The 27,462-nt window shown below is 34.0% G+C and overlaps 2 protein-coding genes across 3 annotated transcripts in view; one reads left to right on the top strand and one right to left on the bottom strand.

Moving 5' to 3' along the window:
- Positions 1-23,623, top strand: part of PPP2R3C (protein phosphatase 2 regulatory subunit B''gamma) — a 49,461-nt gene extending 25,838 nt beyond the window's left edge. For both annotated transcript variants that reach the window (XM_074213374.1, XM_074213375.1), the window contains exons 3-13: positions 3,160-3,264; positions 3,685-3,797; positions 4,530-4,627; positions 7,406-7,476; positions 9,183-9,315; positions 10,932-10,987; positions 11,074-11,149; positions 11,833-11,969; positions 14,761-14,898; positions 15,676-15,735; positions 17,447-23,623. In XM_074213374.1, coding sequence (XP_074069475.1) covers positions 3,160-3,264; positions 3,685-3,797; positions 4,530-4,627; positions 7,406-7,476; positions 9,183-9,315; positions 10,932-10,987; positions 11,074-11,149; positions 11,833-11,969; positions 14,761-14,898; positions 15,676-15,735; positions 17,447-17,635 — 1,176 coding nt within the window. In that variant the 3' untranslated portion in view covers positions 17,636-23,623. The remainder of the gene's footprint in view (positions 1-3,159; positions 3,265-3,684; positions 3,798-4,529; positions 4,628-7,405; positions 7,477-9,182; positions 9,316-10,931; positions 10,988-11,073; positions 11,150-11,832; positions 11,970-14,760; positions 14,899-15,675; positions 15,736-17,446) is intronic.
- FAM177A1 (family with sequence similarity 177 member A1) overlaps positions 17,369-27,462 on the bottom strand; it is a 58,425-nt gene continuing 48,331 nt past the window's right edge. The window contains exon 6 of the mRNA XM_074209512.1: positions 17,369-23,324. Within this exon, the coding sequence (XP_074065613.1) occupies positions 23,121-23,324 (204 nt within the window). The 3' untranslated portion in view covers positions 17,369-23,120. The remainder of the gene's footprint in view (positions 23,325-27,462) is intronic.

The following is a 27,462-nucleotide window of genomic DNA, read 5'->3' as shown; positions in this document are numbered from 1 at the left end:
CCCTCTCCTATCACCTACTTCTCCCCTCCAATCTCCCTTCCCCCTTATCCCAATCCTTTCCTCTCATTTTTCTCTAGGGTAATATAGATTTCTACACTCTATTGAGCATGTATGTTATTTCTTCACAGGCATTTCTGATGAGAATGAAGGCTCACTCAGTCCCTTTCACATTCCCCTCCTTCATTCCATTTTTCTTGACTCTTTTATGTGAAATATCTTAGCCCATTCTACCTGTCCTTTCGCTTTCTCCCAGTACTTTTCCTTTATCACCCATTGACTCCATCATTATATTATACCATTATATTCATCTCCTTCTATGCCTTATCTATATCTATCTATCTATATTCCTTCTAATTGCGTTTATAAATAAGAAGGTTCCTATGAGTTATCAGTATCATCTTCCCATACAGGAATACCAGCAGTTCAACATCATTAAGTTGCTCATAATTAGTCTTTCTCATTCACTTTCTCTGTGCTTCTCCTGAGCCTGTACTTGGAGATCAGATTTTCTGTTTAGCTCTGGTCATTTCAAAGGGAAAGTAATTTTCTATTTCATTGAAAGTCCAACTTTTCCCCTAAAAGAGCATATTCAGTTTTGCTGGGTAGTTGATTCTTGCTTGTAAACCAAGCTCTTTTGCATCCCATATAATCCTGACTGTAGCACCATGGTACTTGAATTATTTCTTACTGGTAGCTTGTAGTATTTGCTCTTTGACTTGAGAATTTTGGAATTTGGCTATAATATTCCTGGTAGTTTTTTTTGAAGTAATCTCTTTCAGGAGCTGATCAGTGGATTTCCCTTAATTTCTATTTTACCCCCTGCTTCTAGAATCTCAGGGCAATTTTTCTGTACATTTCTTGAAAAATGAAGTCTAGGCTCTTTTTCCTGGTCATGTCTTTCAGGTAGGCCAATAATTTATCTCTCTTGGATCTGTTTTCCAGATTAGTTGTTTTTCCAATGAGATATTTCACATTTTCTTCTAATTTTTCATTCATTTGGTTTTGTTTTATTGTTTCTTGATTTCTCACAAAGTCATCAGCTTACTTTAGTTCCTTCTTACCATTTGAAGGAGTCATTTTCTTCAGTTTATTTATCTCCTTTTCCAATTGGGAAGTTCTACTTTTTAAGGTATTCTTCTCCTCATTTGCCTTTTGGACTACTTTTTCCATTTGACCTACATTGGTTTTTAACATGTTATTTTCTTCAGTATTTTTTCTGTTTTCTTCACCAAGTTGCTGACTTGGTTTTCATGATTTTCATGCATTGCTCTCATTTCTCTTCCCAATTTTTCTTCTACCTCTCCTATTTGCTTTTCAAAGTCCTTTCTGAGTTCATTTATAGCTTGAGTCTATTTCCTATTTTTCTTGGAGGCTTTGGATACAGAAGATTCAACTTAGTCATCTTTTGAGTGTGTGTTTTGATCCTCCATTGTCAGATTCTTCTTTTTCTGTTGTTTGCTCATTTCTTCAGTCTATGACTGATTTACTGTACTTCCAAGTTTTGGGACACCTGACAGGGACCTTAATTCCTCCAAGGTCTTATGAGAGGCTCTGACTGCTCTCCTGCCTATGCTCTGGTTTGGTTGACCACAGGCTCTCCTCTCTGGTCTGGAGGGTGAGGAGGGTCCCAGCTCCTCTATGGAGGGCCCAGACTGTGCCCTGGATCTGAGTGGGGGTAAACAACAGTCCTGCCTCAGGGAAAGCAGAGAGATCTCTGCAGTCTCTCTCCAGCCCCTTACTCTCTGTGAACTGAGTGCTCTTGGAAGTGTGACTCTGCAGGTTCCTGCTGCAGAGCTGCTCCTAGACCAGTGCTAGCTTGATCTCTGCACTCATTCTAGTGAGGCAGAGTTCTCTCATTGCACCTTCAAGCCCTCCCGGTGATCCCTGGGCCAAGAGGTCTGGAAACCACCCCCTCTGTCACAGACCCAGGCACCCCCATGGACCTAGGTGCCCTGTGGGCTGTTCCTGGAAGGCTGCAGCTGGTTTGCTTCTGTGACCCGGCTGTGCTGCAGCTCTTTCCAAACCCCAGTCCTGATGAAACAGACCTTTCTCATGGAGCTTACAATTTGTCTTGGACCGGTGATTGTATCACTCAGCGTTTCTGTGGTTTCTGCTCCTCTAAATTTTGTCTAGAGTCCTAATTTGTCAGCTTTTGAAGTTTTGGGGGGGACAAATTTCTGGGAATTCTTGCCTTCATGCTGCCACCTTGGCTTAGGCCCCTCCATGATCCTTTAAAGATATTTTCTTTCTTTCTTTTTCTTTTTTTTGCAAGGCAGATGGGGTTTAGTGGCTTGCCCAAAGCCACACAGCTAGGTAATTATGAAGTGTCTGAGGTCAGATTTGAACTGAGGTACTCTTGACTCCAGGGCCGGTGCTCTATCCACTGCACCACCTAGCTGCCCCCTTTTTTTTAATATATATATTTTTTCTTTTTTGGCAAGGCAATGGGGTTAAGTGACTTGTCCAAGGCCACACAACTAGGCAATCATTAAGTGTCTGAGGCTGGATCTGAACTCAGGTAATCCTGACTCCAGGGCCAATGCTCTATCCACTGTGCCACCTAGCTGCCCCCTCTACATTTTTCTGTGGAATTTTCCCACTCTACCCCTCTATGTCATGGAATCTATTTTCTTCAAGATTAACTTCTTTGTGAAGTCTTTGCTGATTACCCCTTCCCCACAAATGTCCTGTTTTCCTAAAATGCCTTGTAGTTTTTTTATACTTAAATATGTAAATCTTTATCATGTTTGAGCTCTTTTGGCCCAGGGAGACATATAATAATTAAATACTTGATTGAGTTTGGTGTAGCTAGCATAAATATTATTTACCTTGAAAATGAGGAAATTGAGTTTCATAGAGTTAAAATAGAAGTCAAATCATCTGATTGAAAGTTTAGTACACTTTCTATTTTATTACAATGACTCTTCTATATTAACCCCAAGCTGTAATAAGTACATTACTTTAGGGGCTCAAAAATAATAGGATAAAAGTGAAACTAAGACAAATCAAAATGTAAGCCAGGAAGAAATATGTTGAGTTTTTTTCTTGGCAATTTAAGATACTAAAATTATTGTTTTAAGACCTTGATAAACATTTCCAGTCAATATGCCTGAATTTATGTGCAAAAGTTTTGGTAATTCTTTTCTGTATATGTTTTAGCTACCAGCTGAAGATGAAGTCTTACTGCAGAAATTAAGAGAAGAGTCTAGAGCTGTTTTTCTGCAAAGAAAAAGTAGGGAACTGTTAGACAATGAGGAATTACAGGTGAGAGTAGAAAAAATTACTTTAAATGTTAATAAATACATATTGATATATACTTATATAATATATATCTATTGATATATACATATATAATATATATATGGAACTAAGAATAAGAACTACAATTAAACTAATGATGGGAAAAGAGGATTAAAATGTTCAATATTAAAACTTTTTTTTTTTTGCAAGGCAATGGGGTTAAGTGGCTTGCCCAAGACCACACAGCTAGGTAATTATTAAGTATCTGAGGCGAGATTTGAACTTGGGTACTCCTGACTCCAGGGACCGTGCTGTATCCACACGCCACCTAGCCACCCCACAATATTAAAATTTTTAAAGGGAGTTTAACTTTTTGTGAAATCTCATGTTTTCTTTGTCTTGTTTTGTCTTACTATTTATTTTTCCTTTTATGTCGCTTTTAAGAATTTATGGTTTTTACTGGATAAACACCAGACACCACCTATGATTGGAGAGGAAGCAATGATCAATTATGAAAACTTTTTGAAAGTTGGAGAAAAAGCTGGATCAAAGTGCAAGTACGAATCATTTAAACTAGTATTTGTTCTTAAGATAAGCATTTCAAACTTTCAGATGAAAGATATTAAGAACTGTTAAAAGTCAACATAAAACTCTGTGATTTAAAAAAATGTATTAGTTATGATGTCTTAGAATTTAGGAGGTGGTTCCTGATCAGCATTCAAAGAGCAAAGCAACCCCACTTTATATGGTTTTAATATTTAAAATTTTTGAAGAATAAATAACCCTTTGGGGGTAATGGGATACCAAACAATGTAATTATGGGCATAAGGTTTGGTGGGAGGTGGTGGGGGAAAGAGAAGTGGTTTGAAGAAAAGAACATCAATAAAATATTTTTTAAAAAGAAGAGAAGAAAATTTTAAAAGTCAATAAATGTTAAAGTACTATGCAATAGCAATTTCCTAATATTCAGGAGTAATTTTGTTATGTTAAATCTAATATAGTTTAAAAAACCAAATAAAACAGTTCATGTTTCATGCAGTTCTGTGGAGGGCAGATATTGTATTTTTTTGTTTTTGTTTTTCTATCCAGAGTCTAGCACAGCTGCATTTAGTATATTTTTAAACTTTGTTGTTTATTACATATTTGTGCATGATTAAATTCTAAATAAAAAATTTTTAAAACAAATATATTTTCTCAAAGGTTTTTAACTTCATTTATGATGCTTATTTGTTAATTCATCTCAAGTAATTTATGTCATTTTTGCAAATTATTTAATCTCTCTTTCTTAGGCAGTTCTTTATGGCAAAGGTCTTTGCTAAACTTATTCATACAGATCCCTATGGAAGAATCTCTATCATGCAGTTCTTTAATTATGTTATGAGAAAAGGTAGGTATAAGGGTGGTAATACCTTTTTCCTACTAAATTATGAAAAAACAATCATGATTAGATTATGGATATGTATTTATTTATTAAATTATTACTTCTTTTTGCAAATACTTTAAAGTGTATAACTCCCTCAAAAAAATTCAAGTATCCTCATTCTGTAGATTAGGAAATTGAAGCTCATTGGTTGAGTAGATTTTAGATAGAATATTTGACTTAGGTGTAATAAGAAACCTGGGTTCTATCCAGTTCTACCTCTTGCATTTGCTATTGTAATCTTAGCAAGTCAGTTAAACTATTCTATTGCCTTAGTTTCCTCATATAAAAAGCAGCAAAGATAATAGCTTTAGTACTTAAAATCATGGAATGGTTGTAAGGAAGTCTTTGAACTGAGGCCTGATATTGATGGATTGAATATGTTGTAGTGGAGATTGGATTCATTTTCAGGGGAATAAAGTACAGGGATGAAGGAGTTGGTCACTGAAGTTCCTCCAACACTAAAATTCTGAGATACTGTGCTTTTGTGAATTTAGAAATTCTCTACCAAGAGCTATGCAAACTTTCAAATGTAATATAAATAATCAGTTAATAAATGGCCCTTTGACTTAAGACTTAATGCTTTTCTATTCTTTCTTTTTCCCTACATTACTCTTTTTTTTTTTTTAAAGATTTTAGAAAGGCAAATGGGGTTAAGTGGCTTGTCCAAGGCCACACGGCTAGGTAATTATTATTAAGTGTCTGAGACCGGATTTGAACCCAGGTACTCCTGACTCCAGGGCCGGTGCTTTATCCACTGCGCCAACTAGCCGCCCCCATTCTTCTAAAGTAGATGACTAAGCCACTTCAATGTGCTTTAGTAACACAGTATTCAGAGCATTTTAATTTATGGAATAGTGAAGATGTCTGTATTTGGAGACAGAGACCTTGGCTCAGAACTAGCTTCTGACCCTCTGACCTTGTAATCTTTTTCAAGTCACTTAACCTTTCTGGACCTCAGATTCTTCATCTTTAAAAATGAGGGAATTGTACTGGGTGTTATCTAAGTCCCTTCTAGATCTAAATTTATGAGCTTTTGATCCTAAGAATATGGTCCATGGAGTGTCCATGCATTTTTTTTCCTCCCTTAGGATCACTTACAACTTGAAAACACTAACAAGAAATTTAAATACTTTGTTAAGGTATTAATAGGTCATGATCATGTAATTAAGAATTTAAATATATAACACTGAACATAAACACACTAATTATGCTAAAGGATGAAAAATTTAATTCAGTCTGGCTCCATAATTTTAATATGTGGGCATTTTGAAGTTTTCCAGGACTTCTAATTCACAACATGTTGTCATATCCTGCTGATTCTACCTTTGTAGCATCTCTCACATCTCCCATTTTTATTAATATGGCAACTACCTTAACTTAAGCCCAAATTAATATTTCTAGAGCATAAATCTGAACATTTAGTCCCCTATTCAAAAATCATCTGTGGCTTTCTATTTTATCACAGTAGGATAAATTACAGATTACTTTCTGGAGATCCCTTACCAATCTGGTTCTAGCCTACTTTTCTGGGATAATTGCATATTTTGTCCTTTCAGGAAATTTACTTAACTTTTCCTAACAAATGAGCATTTCTTAAATACCTACTATCTGCCATGCTCTGTGTTAAATGCTGGGGGATATCAAGAAAGGCCAAAGATAGTCCCTGTTTTCAAGGAACTCACATTCTAATTGAGTAGACAACATGCAAACAACTAAATACAGACAGTCTCTATACAGGATAAATTGGAAAGGATCAACATAGGGAAGACACTAGAATTGAGAGAGATCAGGAAAGGCTTCCTGTAGAACTTGCAATTTTAGCTGGGATTTGAAGGAAGTCAGGGAAACTAGGAGAAGGGAGTACATTCCTTGGCATTAGGACTACTAGGGAAAAGGCTTAGAAATTTGTGATGTAAAATGCCATCCACATCCAGAGAAAGATCTATGGAGTCTGAATGCAGATCAAAGCATACTATTTACACTCCTTTTTTACTTGTTGTTTGTTTTTCTTTCTTGTGGTTTTTTTTCCATTTTGTTCTGATTCTTCTTTCACAACATGACTTCTGTGGAAATATGTTTAACATGTATAACCTATATCAGATTGCTTACTGTCTTGGGAAGAGGGAAGTAAGTAAGGGAAGAAGAAAATGTTACAAAAATGAATGCTGAAAACTATCCCCAACTTGTAATTGAGAAAAAAAATATTATTGAAATTTTACAAAGATAAGAAAAGAAAAGACTTAGAATCAGAAGATAAAGTGATTTGAGCACATCAAAAAGACTATTGTCACTGAATCACAGAGTAAGTACAATAAGTCTCCTGACCCAATGTTTGAAATGTACTCTCTACACATTTTAAGATTCAGTTTTGTGTCTCCTTCTCCATGAAACCTATCTCAATTCATCATGTATTTATTTTGTATGTAGTCATTATTTTCTGGTAAAAGGGACTATTTTAATTTTGCCTTTGTGTTCACAATGACAGCACTTAATGAATGCTTATTGAGTGAATGAAATTCTTTACAATCAAAGCAGTTAATTTGTAACCACAAATAGACTTCCATCTGAATTGCAGTTTATTATTTGTTCTGGGTTTTATTTTAGTTGGAAACATTAATATATGTATAAATTGCATTCTTGGGTTTAGAAGTTTGCCTCTTACCACTCAGCACATCACATTCATTATGGTGCTCAAGTATATTCAAGAATTAATCTCACATGTTTCTGAATTTTCTTTTATAGTGTGGCTCCATCAGACAAGAATAGGGCTTAGTTTGTATGATGTGGCTGGCCAAGGTTACCTTCGGGAATCAGTAAGTATGAGTTTACTAACAACACTCTAAATGTTATATTTTAAATAAATTCTTTGCTCCTACCAAAAATTAGGGAATAGTATTCAAACATTAAAAATTTTCAGTTCATACTAGAAATAGGTTTTTCTTTTTTTTTTTTAAGATTTTATTTGAGTTTTACAATTTCCCCCCCAATCTTACTTCCCTCCCCCCACCCCCCACAGAAGGCAATTATTTTGCATTATTTCCATCGATCCAAACTGAATGTGATGAGAGAGAGAGAATGATGATGAGAGAGAAATGAGAGAGGTGATGATCAACTGTAGTGGACTTGCTTATTCCCTCAATGCAATAATCAAGGACAATTTTAGAGTACCTGCAATGGAGAATACCATCTATACTCAGAGAAAGAACTTTGGTGTTTAAACAAAGATCAAAGTCTATTACCTTCAATTTTTTTTTAAAGTGTCTTATGTACTACATAATTTTGCTATCTCTAATATTTTATTTTCTCCTCAAGGATATGATTTCTCTCCCAACACATTCAATTTCGATCTATATATATATATAGCATGGAAACAATATAAAGATTATCAAACTGCCTTCTGTGGGGGGATGGGGAGAGGGAAGGGAGGGTGGAGGAAAAATTGTAAAATTCAAAACCTTACAGAAAATGATAGGTAGAAACTACTATTGTATATAATTGGAAAACAAATAAAATATTAATAAAAAAGAAATAATGAAAAAAGGAAGACAGGAAACAGTATTTAATATGTTGTAAATATTTATCACAACAACCTTTGTAGTCAGGAAATTGAGGCAGATTAAATGACTTGCCCAGGGTGCAAGAAGACAACACATGCACCTATAAACAAGTATAAAATAACTTTAGAAGGGAGAGTGCACTAATAATTAAGGAATTCAGGAAAGGCTTCTAGTAGAAGATAACATTTTAGTTGAATTTGAGGGAAGCAAAGGATCCTAAGAAGAAAAGAAGGAAAGAAGAGAGAAGGGAAAAGGAGGTAGAGAAAGAAAGGAAAGGTGGGGGGGTAGGTAGATAGACAGGTAGAAAGATCAAGTCAAAGAGAACACTTTCTCAACATTAATTTAATCCTCTTTAAAACCAGTTCTTACTTTATTCTTAATATTAAAAATAATGAGCCTCTTTAGAAATTCTTTCTAGGGGCGGCTAGGTGGCACAGTGGATAAAGCACCAGCCTTTATTTATTTGTTTGTTTTTTTGTTTATTTATTTATTGCCTTGAAATAAACCTAAAAAAAAAGAAATTCTAAAGCTCGGAATTAATTACAAATTAGTGTTCAGTACTAAAATTCTTTGCTACAGAATGTAACATTTTAAGCAATTAAATAGAACATTTTAACAAAGTTTTATATAATTATTTTTTTAAGGTTTTTTTGGGGGGGGCAAGGCAGTGGGGTTAAGTGGCTTGCCCAAGGCCACACAACTAAGTAATTATTAAGTGTCTGAGGACTAGTTTTAACTCAGGTACTCCTGACTCCAGGGCCAGTGCTCTATCCACTGCGCCATCTAGCTGCCTCAGTTTTATATAGTTAAAAAATTATTTCCTCAAAATGACTATGAGCTTATTTCAGTAATTAAAGAGATTAATTCAGGGGATTTTAATCATGCAATATTTTCTACCATTATTTACATAGAAATCAAGAATGAGAAGATTGTATATTGACACTTTAAAAACTTTTTTTCAGGATTTAGAAAACTACATATTGGAGCTTATCCCTACTCTGCCACAGTTAGATGGACTAGAAAAATCCTTTTACTCTTTTTATGTCTGCACTGCTGTTAGGAAGTTCTTCTTCTTCTTAGATCCTCTGAGAACAGGTAAAAAGCAAATTTTGTCAAACTTGAGAACTGTTATGGTAATATTTGCTTATAAACTGTGATAAAGTAGAAATATGTCTTGAAAATATTGTTGCCAGTACTCTGAAATGCTGCTGTAGCTAGTTAATTTCAAAAGGTAGAAAAGAAAGAATAGCCACAGTGATTTACAGATTTAGGCACTCTTTTTGAATAGTAACTAACTACAGCTAACTGCCACTAACTTGACTCTGAATTTCAGTAAGGCTACTTAACCTTAAGTCCTCAGTTTTATCATTTGCAAAATAAAATTTTGGGGTGAAGGGACTCAGAAAGGTTCTAGGGAAACTTTCTCCCCACTCCTGTTTTGCAGAAGATTGTTCAGAGAAGTCAAGTGGTCAGGAATCTATTACAGTCAGCCTTTATTTCTCCAAAAGCAGAATTTCACTTATTGACTGCCTAAGGGAGATAAGGAGGGGTTAATTAGAAGAAATTTGGACCCAATCAAATGATCATAAGCTGAAGATCCTCTAGTTATTGAGTTCCCATGGGGAAGGAAATAGAGGGAGGATGTCTTAGGGGAATTTCTGTTTTGTGTTGTCGTTCTTAGAAAGACAGGTGACACAAAGGATAGAACACTGGCCTTGCAGTCAGGAGGACCTGATTTCAAATTCAGCCTCAAGACACTTGATACTTACTAGTTGTATGACCTTGGACAAGTCACTTAATTGATTGCCTTGCATCCAGTTCCATTTTCAGTAGTTCTGATTCACATCTGGCCACTGGACCCATATGAACATGAGGCTGGTGACTTAGCACAGCACCCCCTCACTCAAATCCAATTCATGTGCACATTGTCATGGTATCACCTCCCTTGATGTCAAAGTTTTCTTTGAGAATGAAAGACATACATCATCATTGATATATTAGGCCCTGAAGATATGGAGAAGGACAAATGGCTAGGGGAGGCATTTTCTCTCATTGAGGTTAATCTGTAAAAAACATATTTGTGTCAATATTTTTCATCAGAAACCTTTTTTCACCCAAAAGCCTTAATTTTGCATTGTAATTTTATAGTTAACCTAACAGATTTGGGATGACACAGATTCCTTAGAATATTCCTTTGTGCTTTAAAAAATTCTTTTACTTTTAAAATAATTTGCATTATATTTGCTTATGATGATGGCATTGTCATGTTACACACTTGCTCTAAGTTATAATACTAGTGAATTTAAATCTATCCATTCCCTTGTGTGATCAAAATGATCCTATATACATTTGTAAAATAGTTATCATTTTTCCCTCCATGTAGATAATTGCTTCCATACAAGCAGAAATTAGGCTAGCAGTTTTGCTATCATTAATAACCCCATCCTATAATCAAGTGACTTCTCCTTCCCAGATTTAGAAATCAAGTGAGTTATCTTTCTGCTTCACAGAATTAACAGTAATGATATTTTTGCCTCCATGGGAAGATTCTGAGGATTATATATATGAAATTACTTATCCTCTTCCTCTGAACTTGTTTTTATTTCAGAAACAAATAAAATATATTCAAGGTTTTTAGAATAGCAACTCTTTTCATGAATATGTACTGGGATTTAAGTTGATACTAAATAATTATATTAATGTTATTTTAGGAAAGATAAAAATACAAGATATTTTAGCCTGCAGCTTCTTAGATGATTTATTAGAGGTAAGTGAATTATTTTAACAAGATATTAATTATACTAGTTTAGAGTTAATAATATTTCTAATTATGTCTCTGACATGTACATTTAGCTTAGGGATGAAGAACTTTCCAAGGAAAGTCAAGAAACAAATTGGTTTTCTGCTCCTTCTGCTTTGCGGGTTTATGGTATGTTGTTAAAATTATGCTACAATTTGTACAATCTTGAATGACTTACCCTTAATATCATAACATTTCAGGGATTTAGAATGTTCTGGGTTGGGAGGATTTCCAAGATTACTAAAGTACCTTCTTAGCACCAAAATTGGTTTTTTAAAAAAACTTTCAAAAATGCATGACTTCAGGTTTTTTAAATACATTATAGTGAATGATTTTAGGAATATCTTGTATTAACCACTTCTTACTCAGAATTATTATGAATATGAATTTTTCAATGCTATAAAGTAATGGAACCCACAAGAACAATTTGAATAGTATAGCTCAACCCTCCACTGAATTTCTCCAGATTAGTGTTTTCTTCTAGATGATGACTATGCTGTCTTCCCAATGAAGACAGAATGATCATTATTTACAAAATTGTTTACCTCTATACCAAAAACTGAACTACTGTACTAGTCTAATCAGTCATTCACGACACATTATTAAGCATGTCTTAAGCTAGGCATGGATGAAATTATGTTCTAATCTACCAGTTATTATTATTAGTATTATTGCCATAATTATAACATCATTTGAAAATGTAAAATATTGAATAATTAATGATGTCTATTGATAGAAACATTATGTAAATATAGTTTCTAATGGACTAGTGAAACTGGAACATTTTATTTAATTCCATTTCTCTCCCTTAGGCCAATATTTGAATCTTGATAAGGACCACAATGGAATGCTCAGTAAGGAAGAACTCTCCCGATATGGAACAGCTACTATGACCAATGTTTTCTTGGATCGTGTCTTCCAAGAGTGCCTTACTTATGAGGGAGAAATGGTACTATCTGAATTTTAATAAGTTCATTTCCAAAAGTTCTTAGCATCCTGACTCTCAAATCCTAATATTCTCTCAATAATACTATCAATGATTTTCTAAAGAGATATAGCCAATTCTTTTTTTAGGGTATTCAAAATTTCTTTGATTTTGAACCTTTTAGATTGAACTGATTGCCTACTTCTTGTACAAACTAGAAAATACTCATTAACCCAGGTTAGGTAAAAACTGTCACGTTTGTTCCCTGTGTTATTGTACAGTGTATGCTGACTGACAAAAAATAATTCATAAATTGCTGATTCTTGTTGATTTTCTTGAGAAGTTATAAAGTCAGTTGTATATTACCATTCAGTTCAACATATATTTATTAACTGCCAATTCTGTCTAATTTGGGATGGTTTAGGAACTAGGAAACAAAGATGAAAATCCTTGCCCTCAAGGGGTTTACTGGAAGTTCTTTTGCCAGCTAAGATTGAATATTTTTATTTGGTTGATTGATAGGAAATTCCTTAAGTGTTTTATAAAATTTTGAGATCAGCAAGAAATCCATTCCATTAAGAATTTATTTATCACCTATATGCTAGTACTGGAGATAGACAAAAAGGGAACAGGTAGTACCCTCAAGGATTATATTAATATATTATTTCCTAATTTGGCAACATTTGACTCCTAGTTGTTATTTTTTGAACTCAGGTCCTCCTGACTCCAGGGCCAGTGCTTTATCTTTTGTGCCACCTTGCTGCACCCTCTAGTTGTGATTTTAAAAAATAAATTAAAAACTATATATATCTAGGGGAAAAAAGAAATCTGTCCACTGACATAGAATTTGCTTAATGAAGTTTGTTCAAAAAAAAATATTCTTTTGAGTTGATGAATGTCTGAGAAGGCTGGAGAAATTGTTTTTCTCAAATCTCTGACTCCAGTGAGATCTCCACCAAAACATCTGAAATCAATTGATTGGAGTGAGGGCACAGACAGGCAACTCCCAATGGCTAGTGGGGCATTGCACTTTGGATGCAAAATCAGTTCTCTGGGTGGCAATGAGACTCTCCCACCCTGCCGCCCCACTGTGAAAGTAGCAACCGACAAAAATTTTAGAAGGGCTGTAGTTGGGATGGTTTAACTATAGAAATATACAGAAATGATGTCATTTCTGAAGTATTTCAGTAACGTTTAGTTTCAGTTCCTGGAGATTCAAGGAAAGTAGTTGATTACATATAATGTTAGAATATCTGAGGACTCATCTTTTTTTCTGTCTAAAAATGTAGAAATGTGTTACAAGAACTAGAGTGTTCTACAAATTTACATCATTTACATCATCTTATAGATGAGCATGATGAAAATTTAGAAAACAGATTAGTTTAGTGAGATATAAGGCACAATACTGAAATTTTAATGAATTGCATAGTTAAGGAGGAAATCCATCAAAGTAATTTAAAGAATGTTCTTTATTCTCTAAATAGTTTTTTCAGCTGCCAAGGTAAACTTGTAAAAAAAGTTTACAAAAGAGTCTCAAGGGATTCTGTATGGTAATTTTGGATTCCCACACTTAGGGACAGGATATAGATAATGATCCCACAAATAAAACTCAGAAGAAGGGTCAGAATACTCTTTAAGAATATAGGAAGAGGGGCGGCTAGGTGGCACAGTGGACGGAGCACTGGCCTTAGAGTCAGGAATAGCTGGGTTCAAATCCGGCCTCAGACACTTCATAATTACCTAGCTGTGTGGCCTTGGGCAAGCCACTTAATCCCATTTGCCTTGCAAAAACCTAAAAACAAAACAAAAAACCCCCCAAAAAACCAGATGCTATTCTCCATTGCAGACAGCTCCAAATTGTCCCTGATTATTGCACTGATGAAATAAGTGTGTCCATCAAGGTTAATCATCACCCCCATGTTGCTATTAGGGTGTACAGTGTTTTTCTGGTTCTGCTCATCAGTTCATTCAAATTCCTCCAGGCTTCCCTGAATTCCTGTCCCTCCTGGTTTCTAATAGAACAATAGTGTTCCATGACATATATATATACCACAGTTTGCTAAGCCATTCCCCAATTGAAGGACATTTACTTGATTTCCAATTCTTTGCCACCACAAACAGGGCTGTTATGAATATTTTTGCACAAGTGATATTTTTACCCTTTTTCATCATCTCTTCAGGGTATAGACCCAGTAGTGGTATTGCTGTATCAAAGGGTATGCACATTTTTGTTGCCCTTTAGGTGTAATTCCAAATTTCTCTCCACAGTTCCACCAACAGTGTAATAGTGTCCCAGATTTCCCACATCCCTTCCAACAATGATCGTTGTCCTTTCTGGTCATATTAGACAATCTGAGAGGTGTGAGGTGGTACCTCAGAGAAGCTTTAATTAACATTTCTCTAATAATTAATGATTTAGAGCAATTTTTCATATGACTATGGATTGCTTTGATCTCCTCATCTGTAAATTGCCTTTGCATATCCTTTGACCATTTGTCAGCTGGGGAATGGCTTTTTTTTTTTAAATACGGCTCAGTTCTCTGTATATTTTAGAAATGAGTCCTTTGTCACAAACATTAGTTGTAAAGATTGTTTCCCAGTTTACTACATTTCTTTTGATCTTGGTTGTAATATTTTCATCATGGACTCCCTTGGGAAGTCAGTCTTGAATTCACTCAATAAATATTAGGCATCTGTTATGTGCAAAGCATTGAGCTAGGCACAGAAGTACAAAGACAAATCAAATAGTTCCTGTTCTCAAGATACTTAAATTCCACTGTGTATCCTAGTTTAATATTATTTCTTTTTCTCATAGGATTATAAAACCTATCTAGACTTTGTGCTTGCATTAGAAAATCGAAAAGAACCTGCAGCACTGCAATATATTTTCAAATTGCTTGATATAGAGAACAGAGGATACCTGAATGTCTTTTCTCTTAATTATTTCTTCAGGGTAAGTTTCTCTTGTAGATGTATATCATGAGTTTATGTCAGTGTAGAACATAGTTTTATACGTGTTTACATCAATACTTTGCTATTTAACATTTCATCTTTAGTTTATTTTGCTAATCAATGTTATTTTGGTCAAAATTTGATTGTTTTTTAATTGAAAGAGGCAACTTCCAAATAAAGGAATATGTAGAAATATCATGATCAAATGGGATTCATTTTTGTACAAGAATAAACCTTGTATTTATATTGGACCACGTATTAAAACATTTATATCACTGAGGCTTCTTTAATAATGTTTTTTCTCTGCTTTCTAGTTGAATCAAATTTGAAATTCTGATTTTCAGTAGTTAGTATATTACTTTCCACATGGATTAACCATGAACTACACACACACACATATACATATACATATACATATATATATATATATATATATATATATATATATATATATATATATATATATACACACACACACACACACACACACATACATACATACACACTCTTCAGAGAATCCTTAAGCCAGCATTCTATTAGTCTTTGTGAGCATGAGTACTTTACCACTACTGCCATGAGAACATACATTCCACAGCTAGAGTAGTAGACAGCATGACCTGTCTTGCTATGGAGTGAATGTTCAGACATTATCTTTACATTTTAAAATGAAAGGCACATTGAATTAGACTCTTAGCCACCTTGCTATTTTTTCTGTTTTTTGAGTCAGGTTCATTTTTAATTTATATTGATTTTTTTGCTTATTTATCCTCTAATGCAGGCTATTCAGGAATTAATGAAAATCCATGGACAAGATCCTGTCTCATTTCAAGATGTCAAGGTTGTTTTTTTTCTTTCATTTACGTTATTCCAGGTTTTGAAAGTGAATTGATGGGGCGGCTAGGTGGCAGTGGATAAAGCACTGGCCCTGGAGTCAGGAGTACCTGGCTTCAAATCCGGTCTCAGACACTTAATAATTATCTAGCTGTGTGGCCTTGGCCAAGCCACTTAACCCCATTTGCCTTGCAAAAACCTACAACAAAACCCAAAACAAAATGAAAGTGATTATCATATACAAATCCCACAAAAAAAGTTAGAATATTTGACTGGGGTTAAATTTCATTTAGATTATGATAGGTTATTTTTAATGGCATATTTTTTGAAGCTAAATTGTGTTTGAGAGCTCTTCAAATTAAGACTTTTTTCTGTCAGTGAAAAACTGATTAATAATTACATGGATCTGCCTGTCGTGCTGCTAGATTTACTAAGGCCTCAGTAACTTAAGAATTAAGTATCTAAAAATAAGCTATTTCCTTCATTGTATTCATCATCACTTTATTATTTGATAAAGATAAAAAAATAACTGAGCCTTTTTATGAAATGGAGGAAAATCACAGGCTACTTTAATGCCGAAGTCGTCTTATTGTTGATTCTTATTTCAGCAATTGGTATATTTTTTCTTGACAATAATTTAGCTATATATGCTTCATGGTCTTTTCAAAACAAAATCTTCAGGACAGTATTTTTAACAAACCAGATTCTTTTCTGGGCTAAAACCTAGTGTAGCCATTATAAATATGAAGTTTTGTTACAGACATTTAGATCTTGCAATTTTTTTTAGAGCTATAGCCAGCACAAAACTAGGAATATGGTTTATACAGAAATATACATACCCCAAATTAAAAAGTAATATTTAACTTGTGTAAATCCAATAGCAGCCTTTTATTTTTTTCAATTTTTTAGTTTTTAGGGGGGTTTTTTTGGCAAGGCAATGGGGTTAAGTGACTTGCCCAAGGCCACACAGCTATGTAATTATTAAGTGTCTGAGGCCAGATTTGAACTCAGGTACTCCTGACTCCAGGGCTGGTGCTGTATCTACTGCGCCACATAGTTCCCCTGCAACCTTTTATAAATATAAGATTCAACTTTCTTCTATGATGCTGCTGAGATTCTTTAACTGTTTTTGATTTGTAAAAACTAGTTAAACATATTCATGAATTCTACATTTAGATTTTTTTTGAAAATGTTATCTTGCTCTTTACCCCATTTAATCTATACTTGATTACTACTTATGACTTTCTTATAACTTGTGGAAAGATAAGGCTTAATATTCATCTTGGGTCCTTTCCCATTCAGTTTACATTGCCATTTGTTGAAAATTGTTTTTTTATTGATCCATTTTTTGATCAAACATATATTAATTTTTTGGTAAGCTGAGCATTCAGCTAATGGAATCTCAAACTAAAAATTTTCATAATTCATTTTTCCCATTCTAGTAAACTAGAATTTAGACCCGAAATCTAGTCTTGGCTTTGCCAGTCATTTAACTATAATGGTCCTCAATTATAGGGTTCTTTCCTGCTTCCCTCTCTTCTTCTACCCTCCTATAAATAAGAAAATTATTTGGATAATCAGTTAAATGCAGTAAAATAAGCAGAATAAATTACTAAGGGCAAGAATAATGAACAATCCAAAATAATACCATTTTTTATTTATTAGTCACACAGATTGAGTGAAATTAATCCAGTCTTTTTTATTTTGTATCTTTACAGGATGAAATCTTTGACATGGTGAAACCTAAGGATCCTTTGAAAATATCACTTCAGGATTTAATCAATAGTAATCAAGGAGACACAGTTACCACCATTCTAATTGATCTGAATGGCTTCTGGACTTATGAGAACAGAGAAGCTCTTGTAGCAAATGATAATGAAAACACTTCAGACCTAGAGGATACATAATCATTTAAGAAACTATACTATCTACATTGAGATATGTTTGAAAGCTGTGTGATCATACAAAAATGAATAAATTCTAAAGGGTGCAATTAAAATATTCATATACCTATAAACAGCTGCAAGAGCTTGGTTTAATTGGGATTTTCAGGTTAAATAAATCCCGTTATATTAGGGTCAAATCCTATTTTTTTAGGAGTCAAAATATTATCTTGTTTATGTTTAGCTTGTGTATGGCAAATAGTCACAAACCATGACATTTTGTTTACATTGTCACTTGACATAAAACATACATAAAACCTGTATGGTTATTATAAGAAAAATTATGATATATAATTAAGCATAAGACTGCATATTACACTGGTGGAAATGGGGAAGGCTAGGAACAAATGGGTTATGATGTACATTATTGGAGAAAACAATGAGATTATACATCCATTTGACCATTTGAATTTTTTTAAGCATTTATTAAGTGTCTTTTATATGTAAGGCATTAGAGATGACAAAATGAAAGTTCCAATCCCCAAAGAGGGGATTCATGAACATACACTGTTATTTTTAGCAGAGAAGAAATATTAAATTGTTATAAAGCAACAGACTTTAAAAACCTTAAGTTATATAAATATGAAAAGCCTTTTGTTTAAAAGGATCAAGTAGAAAATTTCTTCTCACTAATGTTAAAATCAGCAAGCAAATTTTATGCCCATTTTGTACCTCCAGTTGTGAGATTTGTATTTTTAAGACGTTACCTCTATTTACCAAAATGAGTAAATTTAATTTCAATTTCATTCAAGTATATTTATTGCGCTAAGTGCTGGGTATAAAAAAAGATCCCCCCAAAAGATGCTCAAATATATATGCATGTATCTATGTATGCACATATATATATATATATATGGAAATTGGAGAATTATGAAAGATTTATTGTAGGAGGTGGTGGCATTTGAGCTAAACAGAGGCACAGAGGGGAAGAGATGAGATGTTTTATATTGGGAACAGCAAGTTTGGATTTAAGTTCATAAAGGGGAGAAATATGAAATGTCTGGGAAAAAAGGTGCAGGCTTCAATTACTAAATTTATATTTTACCTAGTGAAAGTCAAATTTGTTGAATAGGGGAAATACCTATACTTTATATCATTTTGGCAACTGGATTATGGAAGGAAGAGACTATAAGTAGGAAAACTTAAGAGGCTACTATAGTAGTTCAGGCAAGGAAGGCATGGACTGTGGGGTGGCATTGTAAGTGGACAAATGAGAGAACATCATCAGGACTTGGTAACTGATCCTGTATGGAGGAAGGTGAGAAGATTCATGATACATTCTGAGGGAAAGGTAGAATGGATTCAGGAAGGTTTTCACATATAGATGATTTGTGCTTCATTCTTGAAGAAGACCACAACATTATGCCCTGACAAGCAAATGAGTTGGATTTGAGTGAGGAGGTGCTGTTAGCCTCACTTTCTCCTCCAGAAATCCAGTAACCAGATAAGAATCAGGATGACTGGAGATGCCCCTGAATGAGAGGTGGCCAGGGTTAAGTGGTTAAACCCAAGGTCACACAGCTAGTAAGTGTTAAGTGTCTGAGGCTGAATTTGAACTTCTGTCCTGACTCCAAAGTCAGTGCTCTATCCATTGTGCTACCTAGCATATAGGTAGAAGTACATGGATGATGATAATGAGATGGAATTTCTAGCAAGAGGTGAATATCAAGGAAGAGAAAGTGGTCAACAGTGTCAAAAGCATCAAAGAGAACTGAGAAGAGATGGATTTAACACAAAAGAAAAAACAATGATACTGATCTTTGAGAAAGCAGGATGTCCAGTTGGAATTTGGATATGTAAAGATCATAGATTTAGAGCTGAAAGAGATCTTTACAGGTCCGCTCCCTCTACTCCCTTTCACCCCTACTTCCTTATTTTACAGATGATAAAACTGCTTTAGGGCAAGTCTCCCATAGGTAGAAATGGGAGGGCTGGAATCTGAACCCAACTACTAACAATCATTTTTTTTTACTTCAATATGAGTCTCCTTTAAAGAAAGAGGATAACTAGGAAAAAAGTAGAACCATTCTTGGGGTGGCTAGGTGGTACAGTGGATAAAGCACTGGCCTTGGAGTCAGGAGTACCTGGGTTCAAATCCGGTCTCAGACACTTAATAATTACCTAGCTTGTGTGGCCTTGGGCAAGCCACTTAACCCCATTTGCCTTGCAAAAAAAAAAAAACACCTAAAAAAAAAAAGTAGAGCCAATGAATGTAAATAAGCTTTTTTACAGTTTGGCTGTAAAAGAGGAGGTTGAATGAGTAATAGTGGGAAGGAAGGATCCAATGAAGGAGTTTTTTTTTTGTTTTGTTTTTTTGAGGCAGGAATCACTTGGTTAAATATATTTTCTAGGCACCACATAAAGAAGCCACTGGATAAAGTAGAGTTTTCAAATGAGAAGAAAAAGGGAGAAGGGATTCAAGTGGTTTAGGATTTCAGAAGGAGGGAAAATCGGGCCAGAGTGTGAGTGTGTAGAAAAATGGAGTAAAGAATGAACAACAGATTTAGGAGGGAGAGAGTGAAAGGGGAGTATGGTCAGAGTAAAAATCCAAGTGAAACATTTGTGAATAATATAATATTATAATGTATAATAATAAGGCTTTGGAGTAAGGGGGACTATAGCATTTATATCTACATCTTCCAAATAAATTGAACTTTTTCAGAAGGAGGTGGAGATAATTTGGGTGTTACAGATAGCTGCCATCAGGAACTGGACAGTTTTATATCTGGATGAAGTTAACTTTGAAGAATGTTCCTGGATGATGGTTGGAAAGTCTGAAAGTGGCATTGAAGAATATAGAAATATTCTGAGAATATTTTTGTTTCACAAGGAAAAGAAAGAATTCTTTTATACCATAAGTATTTTTTTTAAAAAAAATATGGATTAAATTATGGATAGAAATAAATGATCAAGTAAAGCAAAAAATGAATTAAAGTGTAATCATTTTCACCATTAAGAAAAGCAAAAACATAAACTAAATATTACATATTAAGGCACAGTAAATATATTGTATACAAAGTTAAAACAAGGGCCTACCTGATCATCATGGTAGAGGTAGTACAAAAAGGCAGTTCTTGGATGTTTCAAGTCTTAACATTAAAAACTAATAAGCACACAATTTAAAAGTTATAGTTCAATCGCTAGCTTTTGCCAGTGGGGCAAACACTTGATTACTTAGGGTATAAATCTAAACTTAGAATATAGGGAAAGTGAAATGCAGAAGTGATGTTAACAATTAGGTAGATTTAGTCGTATTTTAGAAGAAATCACAGTTTGAAGTACCATCACTAGAACATTCATTGAAATATTTTTTGAAAGAGAAATGAATTCAAGTATAAAATTAATGCTTTAAGCAAATAATGAGAAGAGAAAGTACCACTTATCTACTATAAGCATGCTTTTTGAAAATTATTCTGTATATAATTGGAGCTTTTTAGAGATAAATTATTAAATGGTAAAAAGCTAGTAGACTAGCGGAAGAGGGCTTAAATATCAAATATTGATTTTTCCTTTATTCTCTTAAAACCCGATTTAAAAAGATGCAAACTGCAGTCAGAAAATAAGAATAAAAATTTGATTTCTTCAGATTTCTTTTTCAAGTTGTAACTCAAGTATATGTTTTGTGATGATAGATCAGTAAAGAGACAAAGTTAGGTGGTGGAATAATACAGTGCTGGACCTGGAGTTAGATAGACAGACTCCTTCTTGAATTCAAATCTGGCCTCTTACACTTACTACCTGTGTGACTTGGGTAAGTTACTTGACCCTGTTTGCTTCGGTTTACTCAACTTTAAGATGACCTGGAGAAGAAAATGGCAAGCTATTCTTATAGCTTTCCTAAGAAAATCTCAAAAGGATCACAAAGTATTGGACAGAACTGGAAAACAATTGAGCAACAATAAAGATAAGGAAGAGTAGGGTTTCACAGAAAATATTATGAATAGGGCAGCTAGGTGGCGCAGTGGATAGAGCACTGGCCCTGGAGTCAGGAGACCCTGAATTCAAATTTGGCCTCAGACACTTAATAATTACCTAGCTGTGTGGCCTTGGGCAAGCCACTTAACCCTATTTGCCTTGCAAAAACTAAAAATATATATATATATATATATATATATTATGAATAAACACTTATTTAAATGGAAGGATGAGTAATTGGTTAATTTTGTTTAGATGTCTTTACAAAAATTATCCCTCATTTCTGAAAGCTTTGGTCAGTTTTTAGTTTGTTTCTAACTAGGTTTTAAAAGCAGAATTTCTAAAACATACATTCTTTTCTGTCCCCACACTGCTTAATCATCACAAAAAAATTCTCATACCCACGTCCCATACAAACATTTAAGCACATTTTCAAAAAGTGACTTCTTTTGAAATCTATGCAAACCCATATAAGGTTTGCAAATAAGATGGTGGGTGATGGAATGAGCATGGTAGTTTAAAACATTGATCACCTAATTTTATCCATTAGGAAACAAAGAATGATGAAGGCAAACTCTTCACTGACAAAAGTAGCAATCTATCTGAGCAATTTTTATATACTTTTAATTTGAATATACTCATCATAAATTATTCAGTTGCTCAATGAATCTTTACAGCTTGCATAACAAGTATTTTTTAAAACTGAGATTTGGTTCCTAATTTCAAGATTAAAGATTTAAAAATTTATACAAACTTAAAAGCTAATCCTGAGGGGCAGCTAGGTGTCATAATGGATAGAGCATGAACCCTGAAGTTAGAAGCATATGAGTTCAAATCCTGTCTCAGACAATTACATAGCTATGTGATCTTGGACAAGTCACTTAACCGTACTGCCTTGAAAAAAAACCCCAAAACAACAACAAAAAGTTAATTTGAGAAGAATATGAATAATAGTTCCATTCTAACCAAAACATTTTCCACGACTAACTGGAATATGAATTTTTCTAAACTAACGGGAAAAAAATGTTTTCCATCTTGTTCTAAGACAAAATTTTAGACACTAAGGATGGATTTTTAAATTATCTTATTTTGTTTTGAAAATTTGGGAACATCAATTCAGTACTTCAGTCATAAAATGACACATTTTCATATTGAATATCATGAGACAAAATCTTTTAATGCTTTTATTTATATGGGAAACTTAAGTTTTAGCCTAGTCTTATGTCTTTAGTCAATCATCTTAAAGAAAATTAGATAGACATTAGATTTTTTTTTAAGAGACACCCTAGGAGCAGCTAGGTGGCATAGTGGATAGAGCACTGGTTCTGGAGTAAGGAGGACCTGTGATCAAATCTGGCCTCAGACACATAATAATTACCTAGCTGTGTGACCTCAGGCAAGTCATTTAACCCCAATGCCTTGCAAAAAAAAAAAAAAAAGACACACCCTAGGGAAATTAAATAAGACTGACCAGTGAAACTTACTTAGTTAAAAGCAATACCTTGAAGTTTGAAATTTGCTAAGTCATTTTATTCTAAGAGGTTAGACTTTGTTTATTTTCCATAGTTATTTCACAGACTGCATCCATTTTAAAATTGAGGTTAACAAAGGAACTTGATGCCACAGCTTCTGGTTGGTCTGTCTGAACAGGCATGTCAGTCTGGAGCTTCTGCTGCTGCTCCTGATACTTTTTTTCTGCCTCTTCAGACATTCGATTTTCTTCTTCTTCTTCTTCCTCCTAAAAAGAGATAAAATTAAATGCATGAAAATTTAATAAGATGTTTTCTTTTTATCAACTAGGCTCAAGAATAAAGACTGCCATATGGATTAGAAAGAAAATTACTTCCGAGTTTTTCTAAAAAGGTATTTTAGAGCAAGGAATATTTACGCTGGGTTTTAGCAGTTCTTTATTATGTGCAAAGCATAGGGCCAGGCAACAAAGATGCTCCCCTCCTAGAGGGATGACACAAACATTTGTATAAGACAGATAAAAAATGTTGTGAGGTCAAAGGACCTCTAAGACTTTAGATGTATGACCCTGAACAAATCACCCTCAGTTTTCTTCAACTGTAAAACTAGGATAATACTCCAGGACTGTCGTCAGAATCAAATGTGCATGTCACATAGTAGTTGATTATGGTTTTTTCCCTATGAGGGAAAAGTCCCAGATTGATTCAGGAAAAGTTTCAATCTAGTCCAAGGACTCACTATTGTTTTTAATTTTAAATAAAAATTTTGTTTACTTTTTACAACCCTTCACAACCTGGGTCCAACCTTTTCCAGCCTTTTTTTGGCTTATCCTCCTACACACTTTGACTTGGCCAAATTGGCCTTTTTTTAAATTTATTTTTCAAATTATATGTAGAACAAAGTTTTCAACATTCATTTTTGTAAAGTTTTCTCCCCATCCTTTTCTCCTCTCACTCTAAGATAGCAAGAAACCTGATATAGATTATAAATCTATATCATGTTACACATATTTCCACATTAGTCACGCTGTGAAAGAAAAATCAGAACAAAAGGGAAAAAAATACAAAAACCCCCCAAGTGCTTTGATCTGCATTCAGATTCCATACATAGTTCCTTTTCTGGATGTGAATGGCATTTCCCTTAAGTCTTATAGAATTGATTTTGATCACATTTTTGAAAAGAGCAAAATCTATCATATTCGATTATCACATAATATTTCTATTTGTGCAATGCTCTCCTAACTTCATTCAATATCATGGAAGATATTTCAGATTTTTCTGAAATCTACCTGCTCATATTTTTTTCTTATAGAACAATAACCCATAACATGCATACAGCACAACTAGGCATTCTCTTAATTTCTAATTCTTTGCCAACAAATATTTATATATGTATATGGATCCTTTTCCCTTTTTATGATCTTTTTTGGGATGTAGACCTAGTACTGCTGGATCAAAGGGTATATGCCCTTTGGGCACAGTTTCAAATTGCTTTCCAGAATTCAGTTCATAACAGCATAAGTGCATTTGTTCCATACCTCACATCCTCTCCAACATTGGCTAATATATCAGAAAAGGGAAATGATAAAATAAATAAATCTGACAGGTATGAGTTGGTACCTGGGTTGTTTTAATGTAATATAGAGCAATTTTTCATGACTGTGGATAGCTTTAATTTCTACATATGATTTCTTCATCAAGTCCTTTGACCAAATGGGGAATGACTTGCATTCCTACAAATTTGATTCAGTTTTCTATATAGTATAGAAATGGGAACTTTAGTGGCAAACAGTGCACATAAAATTTGTTCCCCAATTTTCTGCACTGCTTTTTTTTGTGTAAAAATTTCAATTTTATGTAATCAAAATTATCCATTTTGCATTCATAATGATCTTGTTTGGTCATAAATTCACCTTTCTATAGAACTGACAGGGAAATTACTCTTCTAAATTGCCTTTGTTTTTTTTAATCTTCTCTCCTCAACTTTGCCGTACAGGATTCCTTTCTTCAAGACATAGCCTCCAGCATGCTACATGAAGCATTCCTTCCTAATTCTCATCTTCAGTTGCTTGCTATTGATTGCCTTCTCTCCCAAGCCACTTACTATTTTTTTGTTCTTATTCTTTTGTGTGTGTGTGTGTGTGTATACACACACACACACACACACACACACACACACATATATTTGTGAGTGGAGACTGCTTTTCTTTGTACTTGAATCCCCAGAACTTAAATATTGTCTAGCATATAATAGGTGCCTAATAAATTGATTGAGGTAAAATCTGAATCAGTCACAACACTCCAAGACTGGGGCTAGGAAGAAAAGTGATAATACAGAATAAGTCAACTGTCAGGTTGACCTGACTTCATGAATATGAATATGAGTTTGTAAAATTAATAATACAGGGGAGAAAGCCAAGGAGAGAACCTTGTAGAACACTTTCTTTTTTTAAAGATTTTGAGTTTTACAATTTTTCCCCTAATCTTACTCCCCCCACCCCACAATGGAAGGCAATTTGACAGTCTTTACATTATTTCCATGATATACATGGATCCAAATTGAATGTGATGAGAGAGAAATCATATCCTTAAGGAAGAAACATAAAGTATAAGAGATAGTAAGATCAGACAATAAGATATGTTTTTTTTTCTAAATTAAAGGTAATAGTCCTTGAACTTTGTTCAAACTCCACAGTTCTTTCTCTGGATACAGATGGTATTCTCCATTGCAGAAAGTCCCAAATTGTCCCTGATTGTTGTACTGATGGAATGAGAGAGTCCTTCAAGGTTGATCATCACCCCTAAGTTGCTGTTAGGATGTAGTGTTTTTCTAGTTCTGCTCATCTCACTCAGCATCAGTTCATGCAAATCCCTCCAGGCTTCCCTGAATTCCCATCCCTCCTAGTTTCTAATAGAACAATAATAGAACACTTTTCTTAAGGGATAAGATGATGACTTACCAATCAAGGAGGCTGAAAGAGCAATTAAAGAAGTAGAAAAAGAAACAAATAATTCACAGAAATCAAGGGAGGATAGAATATGAATGAGAAAGTGATCAATTATATAAAATTGAGAAGTACTGGGAAAAGGCAAGTCATGTTTTTGAATTTGTTTTTTAAGTTTGGAAGTCATAAAGTGAGTAAGCTGCAAGGAAATAAGGCTCTTCAGTTCAGTTTTTGAAGTTTGGTGGAGAATAGTGAGAATAGATCATTAAGCATTTACTATGTATCAGACATTGTGTGAAGCACTGGGGATACATAGAAATATCTTCAAATAGCTTAAAGATATATGTCTATATGTATATCTATCTTTCCTATCTTTATTTTACAATTTATTTTGAAAGGTGAAGAGAAATCCTGCTGTTTATTGCTGCATGGATTGTGTCCATACATGTATACATATATATAATTTTTTAAACTAAAATACAAAAATAGGAAAAATATTTTCATGTGTTCAGCAAACATATATTTGAATTTCAAGATAACGTCACATGTACCAATACATACACATACATATTCATAGATATCTATATATGTCTTTGTGTCTCCTTTTTATAACATTTATGACATTTCCATAAATTAATAACCCCTCCTCACTCTACTTTTTTTTGTTTTTTGCATGGCAAATGACTTGTCCAAGGTCACATAGCTATGTAATTATTAAGTGTCTGAGGTAGGATTTGACTCCTGACCCCAAGGCCAATGCTCTATTCACTGTACCACCTAGATGCCCCTCTACTTCTATTCACTGTCTAGCCCTTATCTCTTTTCCAAGAATCCCTCCTTTACACGCACTTCTATACCTTCCTTCCCACTTATGTAAACATCCTTTTATATGCACCCTCCTCAATTATCTACAATTCCTTATTCTATTCTTTATTCTATTCCTCACCCTGTAACTCAGTTAACCTTCCCTTACTCTTCTTTCTGAAATCAAAGGCTTTTTATACCCATTTTATCCAATTCCTGATGAAAGTAGGTTTACAGAACTACCAGCTCTTCTTTCCCACTTAATTCCTCTGTATCAGTTTTTCCTTTCACACTTCATTTGAATAAGATAATTTTTTTAGTCTTATTGAATTTAAATTCTTAGAATCCCATCTTACTCAGCTCTGTTACAATCTTTACATCAAATTACCCAATTACTAGTAACAATCTTGGACATATGGTTTACATTTCCACATATAAATAGCAAACAACTTGCCTCTTATACCTTATATTTCTCTCTGATGTTGTATGACAAATTTTTTATTTAGTTTAGGGTTTTTTTGCAACAAAATCCTGAAAGTCCAGCGATTTAGTATTTTTTTTATGTTCAGGAAAATAATTACTTTGATAAATATATTTCTCTTTGGTTTTGTACGTCAAATTTTCAATTACATTCAGGTCTTTTTGCAATAAAATTTTG

The sequence above is a fragment of the Macrotis lagotis genome, chromosome 1, assembly GCF_037893015.1.
Source record: "Macrotis lagotis isolate mMagLag1 chromosome 1, bilby.v1.9.chrom.fasta, whole genome shotgun sequence".
NCBI lineage: Eukaryota > Metazoa > Chordata > Mammalia > Peramelemorphia > Peramelidae > Macrotis > Macrotis lagotis.
Note: the sequence above shows the minus strand (reverse complement) of the source record. Positions and strands in the feature narration are given on the sequence as shown.